Source organism: Bufo bufo, chromosome 1, assembly GCF_905171765.1.
Source record: "Bufo bufo chromosome 1, aBufBuf1.1, whole genome shotgun sequence".
NCBI classification, from domain to species: domain Eukaryota; kingdom Metazoa; phylum Chordata; class Amphibia; order Anura; family Bufonidae; genus Bufo; species Bufo bufo.
The window spans coordinates 347,851,442-347,868,928 of record NC_053389.1 but is presented as its reverse complement, the minus strand read 5'-3'; the positions used below and the strand labels follow the sequence as shown (position 1 = coordinate 347,868,928).

General features: G+C 45.0%; 1 protein-coding gene across 1 annotated transcript in view; it reads right to left on the bottom strand.

The window, feature by feature from the left end:
• The window catches only part of LOC121009553 (catenin alpha-1), a 120,096-nt gene extending 105,709 nt beyond the window's left edge, over positions 1-14,387 (bottom strand). Inside the window, exons 1-2 of the mRNA XM_040442765.1 lie at positions 14,246-14,387; positions 9,730-9,833 (exon numbers count right to left, since the gene is read on the bottom strand). Of these exons, the coding sequence (XP_040298699.1) occupies positions 9,730-9,831 (102 nt within the window). The 5' untranslated portion in view covers positions 9,832-9,833; positions 14,246-14,387. The remainder of the gene's footprint in view (positions 1-9,729; positions 9,834-14,245) is intronic.
• Between the last annotated feature and the right edge of the window lie 3,100 nt (positions 14,388-17,487).

The window sequence follows — 17,487 nt, the reverse complement described above, 5'->3', positions numbered from 1 at the left end:
TCACGCCTGCGCAGGACGCAGGCGGTACTGCGCCTGCGTGAGTTTTCTGGCCGCCGACAGGAAGGAGGACGGAGCATTTCTAGAAGGTAGACGATGACGTGGGGAGGGGGAGGAACCGTTTGCCGGGGCTGTGGGAGGTTATTTCAGGATCAGGAGGCGTTCTTGGGATTCAAATTAAGGCGCTGCAGGGGGGCGTCACAGGGGGGGGGGCGTCACTCGGCACCGGAGAGGGAAAAAAACACCCCTCTGGGCACCTTGGAGCCTCATTAGCATATCATAAAAAGGGCTTTTTTATCAAAATAACAAAACGAAATAAAGTAAGAAGACTGCAGGAAATAAGGTACTTTAGTGAACATGGCAATGGTGACAGCTTAAAATACTAAAAGCAGGTGACAGATTCCCTTTAAGAGGTTAAAAAACTAGAAAAAAAAAAAAATTTCATTTTGGGGAAGAGTGATTTGAATTTATTTTTTTCTAATCCACAGGTGACCATAACAAGCAATTAGATTGCCATTTGTATTCTTAAATGGTATTTTAACCATTACAGAATACAGCATTAACCACCTCCCGTCTCGCTAACGCCGAAAGGCGTGATTGCTGCGGCGCTCCCAGGTCACACTAACGCCAATAGGGTCATCTCGCGTGAGCCGAGATTTCCTGTGAACGCGCGCACACAGGCGCGCGCGTTCACAGGATCGGAAGGTGAGCGAGTGGGTCTACAGCCTGCCAGCGGCGATCGTTCGCTGGCAGGCTGTAGATGCGATTTTTTTAACCCCTAACAGGTATATTAGACGCTGTTTTGATAACAGCGTCTAATATACCTGCTACCTGGTCCTCTGGTGGTCCCTTTTGCTTGGATCGACCACCAGAGGACACAGGCAGCTCTGTAATAAGTAGCACCAAACACCACTACACTACACCCCCCCCCCTGTCACTTACTAACCCCTTATTAACCCCTGATCACCCCATATAGACTCCCTGATCACCCCCCTGTCATTGATCACCCCCCTGTCATTGATCACCCCCCTGTAAGGCTCCATTCAGACGGCCATATGTTTTTTACGTATCCACGGATACATGGATCGGATCCGCAAAACACATACGGACGTCTGAATGGAGCCTTACAGGGGGGACTCCCTGATCACCCCCCTGTCATTGATCACCCCCTTGTAAGGCTGGCTCCATTCAGAGGTCCGTATGTGTTTTGCGGATCCACGGATCCATGGATCGGATCCGCAAAACACATACGGACGTCTGAATGGAGCCTTACAGGGGGGTGATCAATGACAGGGGGGTGATCACCCCATATAGACTCCCTGATCACCCCCCTGTCATTGATCACCCCCCTGTCATTGATCACCCCCCTGTCATTGATCACCCCCCTGTAAGGCTCCATTCAGACGTCCATATGTTTTTTACGGATCCACGGATACATGGATCGGATCCGCAAAACACATACGGACGTCTGAATGGAGCCTTACAGGGGGGACTCCCTGATCACCCCCCTGTCATTGATCACCCCCTTGTAAGGCTGGCTCCATTCAGAGGTCCGTATGTGTTTTGCGGATCCACGGATCCATGGATCGGATCCGCAAAACACATACGGACGTCTGAATGGAGCCTTACAGGGGGGTGATCAATGACAGGGGGGTGATCACCCCATATAGACTCCCTGATCACCCCCCTGTCATTGATCACCCCCCTGTCATTGATCACCCCCCTGTCATTGATCACCCCCCTGTAAGGCTCCATTCAGACGTCCATATGTTTTTTACGGATCCACGGATACATGGATCGGATCCGCAAAACACATACGGACGTCTGAATGGAGCCTTACAGGGGGGTGATCACCACATATAGACTCCCTGATCACCCCCCCTGTCATTGATCACCCCCCTGTAAGGCTCCATTCAGACGTCCGTATGTGTTTTGCGGATCCGATCCATGTATCCGTGGATCCGTAAAAAACATATGGACGTCTGAATGGAGCCTTTCAGGGGGGTGATCAATGACAGGGGGGTGATCAATGACAGGGGGGTGATCACCCCATATACACTCCCTGATCACCCCCCTGTCATTGATCACCCCCCTGTAAGGCTCCATTCAGACATTTTTTTGGCCCAAGTTAGCGGAAATATTTTTTTATTTTTTTTCTTACAAAGTCTCATATTCCACTAACTTGTGTCAAAAAATAAAATCTCACATGAACTCACCATACCCCTCACGGAATCCAAATGCGTAAAATTTTTTAGACATTTATATTCCAGACTTCTTCTCACGCTTTAGGGCCCCTAAAATGCCAGGGCAGTATAAATACCCCACATGTGACCCCATTTCGGAAAGAAGACACCCCAAGGTATTCTCTGAGGGGCATATTGAGTCCATGAAAGATTGAAATTTTTGTCCCAAGTTAGTGGAAAGGGAGACTTTGTGAGAAAAAAATAAAATAAAATCAATTTCCGCTAACTTGTGCCAAAAAAAAATATATTCTATGAACTCGCCATGCCCCTCATTGAATACCTTGGGGTGTCTTCTTTCAAAATGGGGTCACATGTGGGGTATTTATACTGCCCTGGCACTTTAGGGGCCCTAAAGCGTGAGAAGAAGTCTGGGATCCAAATGTCTAAAAATGCCCTCCTAAAAGGAATTTGGGCCCCTTTGCGCATCTAGGCTGCAAAAAAGTGTCACACATCTGGTATCGCCGTACTCAGGAGAAGTTGGGCAATGTGTTTTGGGGTGTCATTTTACATATACCCATGCTGGGTGAGATAAATATCTCGGCAAAAGACAACTTTTCCCATTTTTTTATACAAAGTTGGCATTTGACCGAGATATTTATCTCACCCAGCATGGGTATATGTAAAATGACACCCCAAAACACATTGCCCAACTTCTCCTGAGTACGGCGATACCAGATGTGTGACACTTTTTTGCAGCCTAGGTGGGCAAACGGGCCCACATTCCAAAGAGCACCTTTAGGATTTCACAAGTCATTTTTTACACATTTTGATTTCAAACTACTTCCCACACACTAGGGCCCCTAAATTGCCAGGGCAGTATAACTACCCCACAAGTGACCCCATTTTGGAAAGAAGACACCCCAAGGTATTTCGTGATGGGCATAGTGAGTTCATGGAAGTTTTTATTTTTTGTCACAAGTTAGTGGAATATGAGACTTTGTAAGGAAAAATAAATAATAATAATTTTCCGCTAACTTGTGACAAAAAATAAAAAGTTCTATGAACTCACTATGCCCATCATCGAATACCTTAGGGTGTCTACTTTCCGAAATGGGGTCATTTGTGGGGTTTTTCTACTGTCTGGGCATTGTAGAACCTCAGGAAACATGACAGGTGCTCAGAAAGTCAGAGCTGCTTCAAAAAGCGCTATAGCTTTTACCCAAACCATTTTTTTTTTTTACCCAAACATTTTTTTTTTTATCAAAGACATGTAGAACAATAAATTTAGAGAAAAATGTATACCGTATTTTTCGCCGTATAAGACGCACTTTTTCCCCCCCAAAAGTGGGGGGGAAATAGCAGTGCGTCTTATACAGCGAATGCTGCTAATTTTGCCGAGTTTTCAATGATACCCCTGCCGCGATGCCGTGCGGCGGGTGTATCAGCTGTGAGGGAGGAGGGGCTGGGGGCTGGCATCTGCTTTTATAATGACAGCGGGGCCCGTGCAGTGACTGTATTCTACTACACGGGCCCCGCTCACTGTATAATCGTATCTCTAATAGTAAATTGTTATGTATATAAACGCATAAGGAGCGCTGTGTATTACTTACAACTACAAGCGCTCGCCGCTCGGTAGGTAGCAGAGAGGTGGGAGGAGGCAGGCCGGGAGGACGGGCGGGCAGCGCGTCACTCACTATGTCACGCGCCTGCGCCGCCCACTTTATGAATGAAGCAGGCGGCGTGGGCGCATGATGTATGACTCACACTGCCAGCGTCCGTCCTCCCGGCCTGCCTCCTCCCACTCTCTGCTACCTACCGAGCGGCGAACGCTTGTAGTTGTAAGTAATACACAGCGCTCCTTATGCGTTTATATACATAACAATTTACTATTAGAGATACGATCATACAGTGAGCGGGGCCTGTGTAGTAGAATACAGTCACTGCACGGGCCCCGCTGTCATTATAAAAGCAGATGCCGACCCCCAGCCCGTGTATTGAGGGTCATTCACTACAGGGACACTTATGGAGGGGATCTGTGAATGACACATAGCATAAGATGCTATATATGTGTCATCCACAGATCCCCCCCATAACTGTCATACACAGATCCCCATAACAGTGCCATCCAGAGACCCCAATAAGAGCCACCCACAGATCCCCCATAAGTGTCAACCACAGATCCTCCATAAGTGTCACCCACAGATCCTCCATAAGTGTCACCCACAGATCCTCCATAAGTGTCACCCACAGATCCCCCATAAGTGTCACCCACAGATCCCCCATAAGTGTCACCCACAGATCCCCCATAAGTGTCACCCACAGATCCCCCATAACAGTGCCATCCACAGACCACAATTAGTTCAAAACCCACCAAAAGCACACCTTTTGGTTCAAAATATTTTTTTCTTATTTTCCTCCTCAAAAACCTAGGTGCGTCTTATAGGCCGGTGCGTCTTATAGGGCGAAAAATACGGTATATGGATGTCGTTTTTTCTGAAAAATTTTACAACTGAAAGTGAAAAATGTCATTTTTTTGCAAAAAAATCAGTAAATTTCGATTAATAACAAAAAAAGTAAAAATGTCAGCAGCAATGAAATACCAGCAAATGAAAGCTCTATTAGTGAGAAGAAAAGGAGGTAAAATTCATTTGGGTGGTAAGTTGCATGACCGAGCAATAAACCGTTAAAGTTGTGGAGTGCCGATTTGTAAAAAAGGGCCTGGTCACTAGGGGGGTATAAACCTGTGGTCCTTAAGTGGTTAAGTATATTCCAATGCAATGCTTCCACCTGCAGGTCTGGAATACAGTGATATATAAATACCAGTGATATATAACAGCAATTGAAAGGGGTGGTCTGCTTTCAAAATAAAAAATAAATGAAAAATAAATAAATGAAAAAAAGAAAAGAAAAAGAAAAGAAAGAAAAAAAAAGGACAACCTGAGGGGAGATCTAATTACTATGTATAAATATATCAGGGGTCAGTACAGAGATCTATCCCATCATCTATTTATCCCCAGAACTGTGACTGTGACGAGGGGACATCCTCTGCGTATGGAGGAAAGAAGGTTTGTACACAAATATAGAAAAGGATTCTTTACGGTAAGAGCAGTGAGACTATGGAACCCTCTGCCTGAGGAGGTGGTGATGGTGAGTACAATAAAGGAATTCAAGAGGGATCTGGATGTGTTTCTGGAGTGTAATAATATTACAGGCTATAGCCACTAGAGAGGGGTCGTTGATCCAGGGAGTTATTCTGATTGCCTGATTGGAGTCGGGAAGGAATTTTTTATTCCCCTAAAGTGGGGAAAATTGGCTTCTACCTCACAGGGTTTTTTTCCCTTCCTCTGGATCAACTTGCAGGATAACAGGCCGAACTGGATGGACAAATGTCTTTTTTCGGCCTTATGTACTATGTTACTATGTAACCTCTTACAGCTTGACTTCTTCATTCTGGTCAACTACAGACTTTTTTTTTTTTTTATATTCAGGAACCTATGCAGTGCTCCAGACAAAAAAATAATAATAACCAGGAGCCATTGGCTCCTAAACTAAAAATTTTTGGAGCCAAATTACATTTTTTAGTAACCAAATTTAAAATGCATATAATAAAAAAAAAGGACTTGACGGAGAAGATGAGACACAGGTCACAGTAGTAAGCCAGCACTACATATAGGAGAATACAGCACCACATACCGCTCACATCCAGTGACATCTTTTGGGGGACAAGGTGACTAAAAATGGCGAATTCCGTGGTTTTGATTTTTTTTCTGTCACGGCCTTCGCCAGAGGGGAAATATTTCTTAATATTTTAATAGCTCACACTTTTTCGGATGTGGCTATATGTAATATGTTTATTTTTTATTGTTTGTAAATTTTATATGTAAAATTGGGAAAGGGGGCGATTTAAACTTTTAGTATTTTGGTGTTTTTTTTTTTACTTTTTTATTTAATAACCATTTCCCCCCTTAGGGGCTATAACCTGGATCTTTTCATCCCTTGTCCTATTCACCCCGATAGAGCTGTATTAGGGTAACTAGGACTTCACACTCTCTCTGCTGCCCTGTGCATAGTACACACAGCAGCAGGGAGATTACCATGGCAGCTAGGGCTTCAGTAGCGTCCTGGCTGCCATGGTAACCGATCGGAGCCCCAGCAGTGTAATCTGCCACTGCCACCAATGGAGGGGAGGGGACCCTGTGGCCACCATATAACAATGGGGGGGGGGGGGGGCTGTGGCCACTGCACCACCAATGATACTAATAATAGGGGAGGGGGGGGCGGCGGGGCGCACTGCACCACCAATGATGCTAATACTAAGAAGGGGGGGAGGCGCACTGCGTCACCAATGAATGCAATTAAAGAGGACCTTTCATGGGTCCAAAGAATATGAAATAAGTAGCAGGCTACATAAAGCGACACCCGGCCTCCATAACACTGCATGTTATTGAGGCCGGGTCTGTGATACCGCTGCCTATACTTGTATTAATATGTTTTACATTCATTGGTGGGGCAGTGGCCACAGCTCCTCCCCTCCTCCTCCCTGCTATCTCCCCATTGGTGGCAGTGGCGGCCGCGTCACAGTGGGGAGGGACTCCCTACTTCTCCACTGTGCTAGTGAAGAGAACATGGCGCGTGCCATGTTCTTTAACTGATACTAGGCTGCGCAGCAGTGTGGTGGTCCAGTCGCAAATGGCGACAAGACTTAAAAGTCTTGTCTCCATCTGCAAATTTTAAGGCGCATTGGCAACCATTTGGTCGCCATCTGGAGCCCTGTTATATAATTTTGAGGGATTTTTGCACAATTGGTGTACTGCATGCTACACTTTTTGTCCGGCCGCCTCTTAGCATGTTTGCCAGCCCGTCCCCATTATAGTGAATGGAGCCGGAGCAGCCTTCTGGCGGCACACATGGGCTAGCATTAGTAAGGATCGGACAGAATGTTCCCCTGCCGGACCCTGCTAACACTAATGTGAAAGTAGCCTAAAAAAAACAAGTCAATCTTAATGGGTAAAGACGGATAAAAGTTAAAGTTTTAAAATGGCCAAATCAAAGTCCTGACCTTAATCCAATAGAAATGTTGTTGAAGGACCTGAAGCAAGTAGTTTATGGGGAAACCAACCACTATAATAGAGTTGAAGCTGTTTTGTATGGAGAAATGGGATAAAAATTCCTCGAAGCCGATGTGCAGAATTAATCAACAAGTCTACAGTTTTTGAATCATTTGTTTGATTTGGTTGTCTTTATCTGCTTTTACGACTTGTTTGAAAATATTATGTAGTTTTAGGTCAACTGCCACTGACACCCCCTTCCCCGATCAGTTGTTTAAAGAAAACGCAGGGCTCGTACAGGCGCTATGTTCCTTTCTCTGTTTACCTGCTCACCGTCGATATTGCAGCGCAGATGTAATTATAACTCTGCCACTCTGTCAAATGAATAGGGTGGAGCAATCCTATTGAAGTGAATGGTTAGGATATATTTCCACTGGACCGGGGGTCGAGTGGAGCTGTGGACCGTAGGCGCAAAAGACGCAACCAGAGAATTTTTGGAAACCAATGTTTTTTTTATTGTTAAAGTGACAACGCGTTTCGGGGTTCTGCAGACCCCTTATTCAAGTCGGTGGGACTTGAAAAAGGGGTCCGCAGAACCCCGAAACGCGTTGTCACTTTAACAATAAAAAAAACATTGGTTTCCAAAAATTCTCTGGTTGCGTCTTTTGCGCCTACGGTCCACCCCTCCACTCGACCCCCGGTCCAGTGGAAATATATCCTACTCATCAACCCAGACGGCGGCTTGGCCCCCGCCAAAGGGAATCGCGGACGGAATCGGCAGCATCCACCAGTGAGCCATAATCAGTCGTATCCACCTCCAGTCCAGTTGCACCAAACAATAGGTGCATCAACAACAGGTGAGCAGTACCACTCTTCCTGTTGTTCTGGAGGCTCGGCTCTTAACTTATTTACCCTATGAGCGCCTTTTTCTCTCCTTGGCCATTATCTATTGAAGTGAATGGGCATGGGGGAGCTGCAATTACACCTGCCTGCCACTGCATTGTCGACAGCGAGCAGGTTAACGAAGAAGAGAACACACTGCTCGTACAAGGGCTGTGTTCTCTTCAAACAGCTGATCGGATCACACAGCTTTGTAATAACAAGCAAAGAACACCAACTACCCTGCTTGTGGATTGAGAGCATCACCCAGCCCATTCCAAGATCACACGAGACTGACATCATGACCATTTAGGCAGGGAGTCCAACAGAGGGGATCATGAGAGGTCTGGTAATGATGTCGGAGAAATTACAGTATCTAGAGAGGGCAAGTCATGTGACCACTCTCCTGATCTCCAAAGCGAGACAGAAGAAATACCGCAAGCACGTTAGTAAGGTGCTGCGCCTGGCAGTGGAAGCACGGGGAAAGGTAAACATTTATATGCAGAAAACTGCTTTAACATACAGCCATCATAGCAGGGGCATGTGATAGATGTCCTTAACCAATTAAGTACAACCCTGCAAGGATGTATAAGATATGTCCTTGGCAGGGAAAGCGTTAACAAAGTTGGGTCCCAAACAACATTTAAAGAGTCTGTCCACTCCTCAGGATAGGTCATCAATATCAGATCTGCGGGGGGCCAACTCCTGACAAACCCATCGAGCAGCTGTTTGAAGAAAAGGCAGCGCTCAAGAGCGCAGCCTTCTAAACCCTGTTTACCTGTCCACCACAGCAATGACGTCATTGTCTGTTCAATACTACAGAGCCATCCCATAGAAGTGAATGGGGACGCCATACCTGTAATTGCAACTGCTCACTGCTGCAACTGCTGCGGCAAGCAGGTAAACAAAACAGACAAGGCAGTGCTCGTAGGAGCGTCGCCTACTCTTCAAAAAACTGATCGCCAGTGGTGCCGGGAGTCAGACCACTGCCGATCGGATACTGACAACCAATGCTGACAACCAATGCTAAGTAATCTTCAGTAATTTCAAATCTGTTAGACCACAGCACTCTTTCTAAATCTGGCAAAAGTGGGTGCACGTCCAGGTTTTGTTCTTTGGCTCCACCTCAAGAACTGTATGTATCATATAGATTTAGACAGCACTCCAACGGTAATGATGATAATCAGTGAATATTTATTTCATATCATTTCAGCCGGGCACAGTGGTACACAAGTCGCAACGTTTCGGGCTAACATTAGCCCTTCATCAGGCAATAACGAGACCTCATGTCAAACGCAGCCGGCGCCGGCTGCGTTTGACATGTGGTCTCATTATTGCCTGATCATTACCGTTGGAGTGCTGTCTAAATCTATATGAACCAATGCTGAGGATAGGTCATCAATAGTATGAAGCAGACAACCCCTTTAAGCTGTAGATACGTGAATCTTATTCAAGGAAAACTGCCATGAGCTTGGCTGACAAAATTGCCATTTGTTTCATCATTATATATCTTTACAAAAAATGGGCTAGAATAAAGCAAAGTAATTTCCTAAAATCTCTCACTGATTTCAACTTCTGTCAAACAAATGTTATAGACTATGTTAAAGATTAGTCATACATACCTGAGAAACCAATGGCTCAAGAAGCCTTTCAACTGCAAGAGTTCGAATTTCCAAACTTTTTGGGTCCCACTTAAAATTTATATTCCCTGCATTGAGAGTCATTTCTATAAAGAAAAGAAAAAAAGTTTGGCATTGGTGGACCAAATATATCCTAAATAGAAGCCTCCAACTGCACAGTATGGAAGCTGGGTCATGAAAATATAAGGTTCCAGTGTAAGCAAGGTCTACTCCAGTGCTCACACAACATCACTGTAGGCATAATTGTTCCTCAAAATGTAAATTTCTCTTCAGGCTGAGTTGGTATACTTTGATCCAAATCTATCAAACATTGCACATAATTTGTTAAATTTGTCTGATCTTTAAATCTAAAACTTTTGTCTAAAAATACTATTCCAGTTTTCTGCACCACCACCTACTGGAGTGATTTTGGGAACTTTAAGATTTTGTTTTCCCTAGTTGCAAATCTGGAGTGAATACTGAGTGATGTAAAAAGTCACACAAATTTTGCATAAGTGACCTAAAAAAAAAAGTCACAAAAGCCTTAGAAGACAGAATTCTGGAGTGCAGGGCTTGATAAATTCCCCCTATATCTCTATGGGAAACTAGAAAACGGTTTTAAAACAAGTAAAGATCAAGCTAATAAGGAAGCTACTGGTGAAAGATACAGGGAGGTACACATATCTAGTCAGTTATAGTAAAACCCACCATGCCCCATCCAGTTGCTCAGCATGCATGCATCAATAACTCCCAGACAATGCAAAATGCAATGCACAACACTCCACACTTATTATGATCTTTTTTTTATTTTTTAACTCATTTTGACCACTGTATTTCCAATTCAGTTACAACTGACTGAAACGGAAGCTGTTTTCTCTTTGCACTGGTGGTGGCTTCATGAAAATGCAGCGTTAACACATCGGAAAGAGGAGGAGACATGTGCAGTCATGTCCCCTGCATTGAAGGTACACCATTGGAAAACATAGTATCTTAAAACGAAGGCAGTGTCCTATGCAGCACATGCGGTATATAAGGAAGAGATGAAATTTAGACCATGAACCAAAATACAACATTTATAACAGGGTCCCCAGCAAATGAAATACTCATTTACTGTCCATTTCTAATGTTGCAGTTGGGTCTCTATGACTCCTCTGGTACCAGGGACAAGCTTCGACTTCTACTTACTGCTACCACGTGGGACGCCACGGTCGGTGAACATTAAACTACTAACAGTGAGTACACACTATTGACTATTGTTAGAAGCATACCACTAAAGAAGAATTGCTATCAACATAAAGGTGAATGGAGAAAATTATCACACTGGGATTTAGAAGAATTATAGATATAATATAAAATACATATTATCTTATGTCAGTGACCAACAGTATATCTATACTATATCCATAAGTGTGGACTATATGGATTGAAAAAAGGAGGGATATCACCATTACAATTCGAATAATTATAAGGATATATGGTTGGATCATATATTATAAACCACATTTTATAATAGTGGAAAGAATATATATCCTCATATAAAGATGTATAGTGAGTTCTCTGGGCTTTCTAGATGGGGAATAAACAGGAAATGTGTAGTTTATAGTGGAAACAACATATATTTCTCATATAAAGATGTATAGTGAGTTATCTGTGGCTTCTAGATGGGGAGTGAACAGGATCTACACACCCCTGTTTTAAAAGGTCAGGTTTCTGTGATGTAAAAAAAAAAAAAAAATGAGACAAAGATAATCAATTCAGAACTTTTTCCACCTTTAATGTGACCTATAACCTGTACCACTCAATTGAAAAACAAACTGAAATCTTTTAGGTGGAGGGAAGAAAACAAATAAACTAAAATAATGTGGTTGCATAAGTGTGCACACCCGCTTATAACTGGGGATGTAGCTGTGTTCAGAATTAAGCAATCACATTCAAAATCATGTTAAATAGGAGTCAGCATACACCTGCCATCATTTAAAGTGCCTCTGATTAACCCCAAATAAAGTTCAGCTGCTCTGGTTGGTCTTTCCTGAAATTTTCGTAGTCGCATCCCACAGCAAAAGCCATGCTCCACAGAGAGCTTCCAAATCATCAGAGGGATCTCATTGTTAAAAGGTATCAGTCAGGAAAAGGGTATAAAAGAATTTCCAAGGTATTAGATATACCATGGAACACAGTGAAGACAGTCATCATCAAGTGGAGAAAATATGGCACAATAGTGACATTACCAAGAACTGGACGTCCCTCCAAAATTGATGAAAAGACGAGAAGAAAACTGGTCTGGGAGGCTACCAAGAGGCCTACAGCAACATTAAAGGAGCTGCAGGAATATCTGGCAAGTACTGGCTGTGTGGTACATGTGACAACAATCTTCTGTATTCTTCATATGTCTGGGCTATGGGGTAAAGGGGCAAGACGAAAGCCTTTTCTTACGAAAAACATCCAAGCCAGGCTACATTTTGCAAAAACACATCTGAAGTCTCCCAAAAGCATGTGGGAAAAGGTGTTATGATCTGGTGAAACCAAGGTTGAACTTTTTGGCCATAAATCCAAAAGATATGTTTGGCGCAAAAACAACACTGCACATCACCAAAAGAACACATATATCCTGTCTGTCATTCCTTTCAGAAGGTCCCTACACATATATCCTGTCTGTCATTCCTTTCAGAAGGTCCCTACACATATATCCTGTCTGTCGTTCCTTTCAGAAGGTCCCTACACATATATCCTGTCTGTCGTTCCTTTCAGTAGGTCCCTACACATATATCCTGTCTGTCATTCCTTTCAGTAGGTCCCTACACATATATCCTGTCTGTCATTCCTTTCAGAAGGTCCCTACACATATATCCTGTCTGTCATTCTTTTCAGTAGGTCCCTACACATATATCCTGTCTGTCGTTCCTTTCAGTAGGTCCCTACACATATATCCTGTCTGTCATTCCTTTCAGTAGGTCCCTACACATATATCCTGTCTGTCATTCCTTTCAGTAGGTCCCTACACATATATCCTGTCTGTCATTCCTTTCAGTAGGTCCCTACACATATATCCTGTCTGTCATTCCTTTCAGTAGGTCCCTACACATATATCCTGTCTGTCATTCCTTTCAGTAGGTCCCTACACATATATCCTGTCTGTCATTCCTTTCAGAAGGTCCCTACACATATATCCTGTCTGTCATTCCTTTCAGTAGGTCCCTACACATATATCCTGTCTGTCATTCCTTTCAGAAGGTCCCTACACATATATCCTGTCTGTCATTCCTTTCAGTAGGTCCCTACACATATATCCTGTCTGTCATTCCTTTCAGAAGGTCCCTACACATATATCCTGTCTGTCATTCTTTTCAGTAGGTCCCTACACATATATCCTGTCTGTCATTCCTTTCAGTAGGTCCCTACACATATATCCTGTCTGTCATTCCTTTCAGTAGGTCCCTACACATATATCCTGTCTGTCATTCCTTTCAGAAGGTCCCTACACATATATCCTGTCTGTCATTCCTTTCTGTAGGTCCCTACACATATATCCTGTCTGTCATTCCTTTCAGAAGGTCCCTACACATATATCCTGTCTGTCATTCCTTTCAGTAGGTCCCTACACATATATCCTGTCTGTCATTCCTTTCAGAAGGTCCCTACACATATATCCTGTCTGTCATTCTTTTCAGTAGGTCCCTACACATATATCCTGTCTGTCATTCCTTTCAGTAGGTCCCTACACATATATCCTGTCTGTCATTCCTTTCAGTAGGTCCCTACACATATATCCTGTCTGTCATTCCTTTCAGTAGGTCCCTACACATATATCCTGTCTGTCATTCCTTTCAGTAGGTCCCTACACATATATCCTGTTCACTCCCCATCTAGAAAGCACAGGGTACTTGCTATACACCTGTATATGAGAAATATATGTTTATTACATGTCTAAGAAATACAGGAAAGGGATTCTAACTATGTCTGTAGCTCTACAGTCCATTCTTTTAGTATGTGTGTGAAGCCCTGCCCTTGCAGACACAGTGTGAGACCCCTGCAGAGGTTGCTCCGCTCCAAGGCATTACTACTGCTCCGCTGACAGCCGTCCTGAAATGGACACACACAATGAGCGGGCTCACGGCATGGGTGCTGCCAGTCAACAAGCCCAGTGCCAGCAGGAAAGTGGTTCCCATAGTGGACCGGGCGTGGCGGGCAGGAACATTCCTGCTGGCGGAAGGAGGGGCCCCAGACGTGCACAGTCCCTTGGATGGAGTCGTGGGTCCCAGGCTTTAGGGAACTGCGGCCACAGAACGCAACTGAAACCAACTCAACTCCAAAGCAGCCATTTTATCAGCAGAGGGGTGCTGCTGCCACCCCCATATCAACCCCAACAGCTGCTAGGCTGAAACAGGTGAAGTGCTCGTCCGCAGTCTTCCCTGTGAGTCCCACAAACTCCTGGAGGTCCCGGCACTTAGTGCGTACTAACGGGGGCTGAGAGCGAAGCCACATACGCCCAACATGTCGCCTCAGCTCTCAAGATACCTACCTGCAAGTGGACAAAGCAAAGCGGGGCCACAGCCCAACTCCAATTGCACTTCTCCCAGGCAGGTCGGGCTGTTAGTAGGAAGCAGGCTGGCCAGGCGGGCAGTTCCTGTCTGCAGACCCCTCCCAGGGTGCGGGCCGTCTCCTTCCACGGTCATGTGAGCCCTGCCCGCCGGTGTGCAGGGCGAGGGCAGCGCAGGAATGTCTAGGGGTAAAAGCCGGGGTGAGATGGTGGCAGGCTCTGCGAAAGCAGCCAAGCACTTTGAGCAGCCGAGCTGGACATGGTGCAGCAGATTGGAGCTTCTCTTATAGCTGTGAGAAACTAGATGCTGGGAGTTGTTGTGCTCGGTAGATGAGAGTCCCTCAGGCCTCAATGTGCTAGGACCTAGGGAATTGTCCACCACTTTTACTGACAACAAACATCAACATAAAGACACGTTTGTACATGTTCCTCTGTGGGGGTTTTTTTTTTTTTTTTTTTACAGGAGTCACCAACTCTGTTTGCTGTCAGTGAGTAGCACTCAAGTTGACAGCTGCAGTCTTAAGTTTATAGTAGTAGGAGTATGTTCACACATAGTGGTGGAGTTGTGGTGAAAACTGCATCAGAAAAAAAGCATGTTTTACACCTGTGTGGCTTGTGTGAATACTCCCATGGCATAAGTTACACCTGCCATCTTCACCAACATTGCAGCTTCTGACACATGGATCTCCAGAGATGCACCATAATTGAAAGGCATGCCTCTTAATAATCATTTTCTCCAGATCTAATACAGATGAGGCTCAGGACCAGTGATGGCCAGTTCGCCGTGTTTGCCCGTGAACATATGAGGGCTGCCATTTTTTATTTTCACAAGTCCAGTGAGCCACAGGTAAGCCCTTACCTGTGCCGCGAGCTGGTCTGAAAACAAGTGCGGTCAGCGGGAGCAGGCAGTTCCGAAAACAGCCCGATGAAGGCCCTCGGTGGCTGTTCTCAGAACTGCCTGCGCCCGCTGACCGCACTTGTTTTCAGACCGGCTCGCGTACAGGCACAGGTAAGGGTTTACCTGTGCCTCGCCGAACTTGTGAAAAAAGATGGCAGCCCGCATGAGCCTCAGGTATGCATGCGATGAGTTCAATTCAGGCTACATCGTGAGATGCATTAGTATATTAAATAGACAGGGAGGATGGGTACCTACGTCCCCACAGGGTAAATTAACCCCATAGAACAGTGGTGGCGAACCTATGGCACAGGTGCCAGAGGCGGCACCCAGAGCCCTCTCTGTGGGCACCCACTCCCTGGAAAAAGTCCATGGTGTACCAATATGCCTTAGGCTTTCCCTGCAATTCATCAGCGCAGGGCGCACTATGAGCGGCACAGGCAGCGCACTGAATGCAGGCAGGCTATTATAGCTAAATGATAACGTACATGGAAGACATACTTTACTGCTATACAGGTTACATTGCCGTGTTGGCACTTTGGGATAAATAAGTGGCATTGGGTTGCAGTTTGGGCACTCGGTCTCCAAACGGTTCACCATCACTGCCATAGAATATCTAAAGATATGAAACCCTGAACACTAATATATTGGGGAAACAAGAAGAATGCCTAAAGCCCCACAGGTTAAATGAACCCTATAGTGTCCGGGAGAATAATTCATATAGAGTATCCGGACAAATAAAACCCACAGAATCAGGACATTGTGAAACAACCATAGTATTATCCAGAAGCATAAATGTTATAAGATAAAGAGAGACCCCAGATGTAAGGGACCACCTACCGAAATGCACTAGGGACTTAATATATATCCCTCTGTGTCAAGATGCTATAAACATTTGGACGCTTCACACGTCACTGGCTCAGCTATGAGTCCTTATTACACGGGCACTGACAGATGTAAATTGTCCCTTTGGTTTTACAGTTGGCAAAATCCTGAATGGTAAAAACCTCGTTCCTTGCCGAGCAGGTAATAGTTTTAGAGGTTGAGACGTACTCGCATGCTTTACATGTTCCACATCGGAAAATGCCCAGGGGGCGACGGTCAAGCCAAGTTCCCACGCTTGGCAAGGTGGTATAGTGACTGTGGACTAAACGATCCCTGAGACTTCTCCCCCTGCGGTATGTTACGCTAGGGGTGGGTGTAACCACCTTAGACAGATCTGGGTCCATAGCTAAAATTGGCCAATATCTACCCAAAATCTTCCTCACTTCAGGGTTCGCCGCATCAAAAGTTGAGATTAGTCGGATCGGTGTAGTACCCTCTGTCCGGGTACTCCGTGGTGTGAGAAGGATAGATCTATCTTTCAGTAACGCTTGTTTATAGTGTTGTAGAAATATTAATAGTTGTAATCTGCTTGCATCAAACTTTGTGTAAAGAAATAGTTAAATCCCTCTTCCCTCAGACACAGACCCAGGTGTTACCATCTTGATTGAATTCTTGCTGAGCAACTCCTCCTCCCTGCCCAGTCTGACCTTTTTATTTACTCACAAAAGGTGTAAAAGGGGCTCGCCCAAAACAAGGATACAGGAAGTGATGACATAGGAAAGGACAGGGCGGGGCAATCAATGTGGCTGGACAGACAATGCACACACCCCATCCCTGTATAAGGAAGGATGAGTCATGTCCATTGTCTGACCAGCCAGGTGGCCGCCCACCCCCCATCACTGTCAGCATGGACCTCATTCAATACTGCTCAAAAGTGACCAGTATCTAATGAAGATCATTCTACTCATTCTTATAGGTTTGAGATTATCTGCGAGACATTGCTACGGCTATTGTCAGTATACGGTACGAGTATACCGACAAGGCAGATATGCATGTCTTTCAAGCAGATATGTATCCAGAAAGGGATAGCGAAGCCACAGCAGAGGTATAATATGTATCTCTCATTATGCAGACTTCACTTCTCTAATGTGTATAGACATTTGAAGGGAAGAAGCCCAGTGCATTGCGCTTAGTGCTCACAAACCGGCAAACGCCCCCCTACACACTGAGAACACGTCTCCAAGGCCATGAGAAGGTTTTCATACTGAAGGTTTTGCCACTGGTCCCGATTCAGCCCAAGTACCCTCTGCTAGAGCGTTCTTTGGCTAAATCCGACACAGGGAGACAGATGACAATACACAATATATTCTGTGGGTAGCCCCTATCAAGAAATCTCCTCTGTAGTAAGCCAGCCTCCTGGAGAAACAGTTCAGGATCGGAGCAGTTTCTATGAACCCGTAGATACTGACCCTTCGGGAAACCCCTTTTAAGGGGAAAGGGGTGA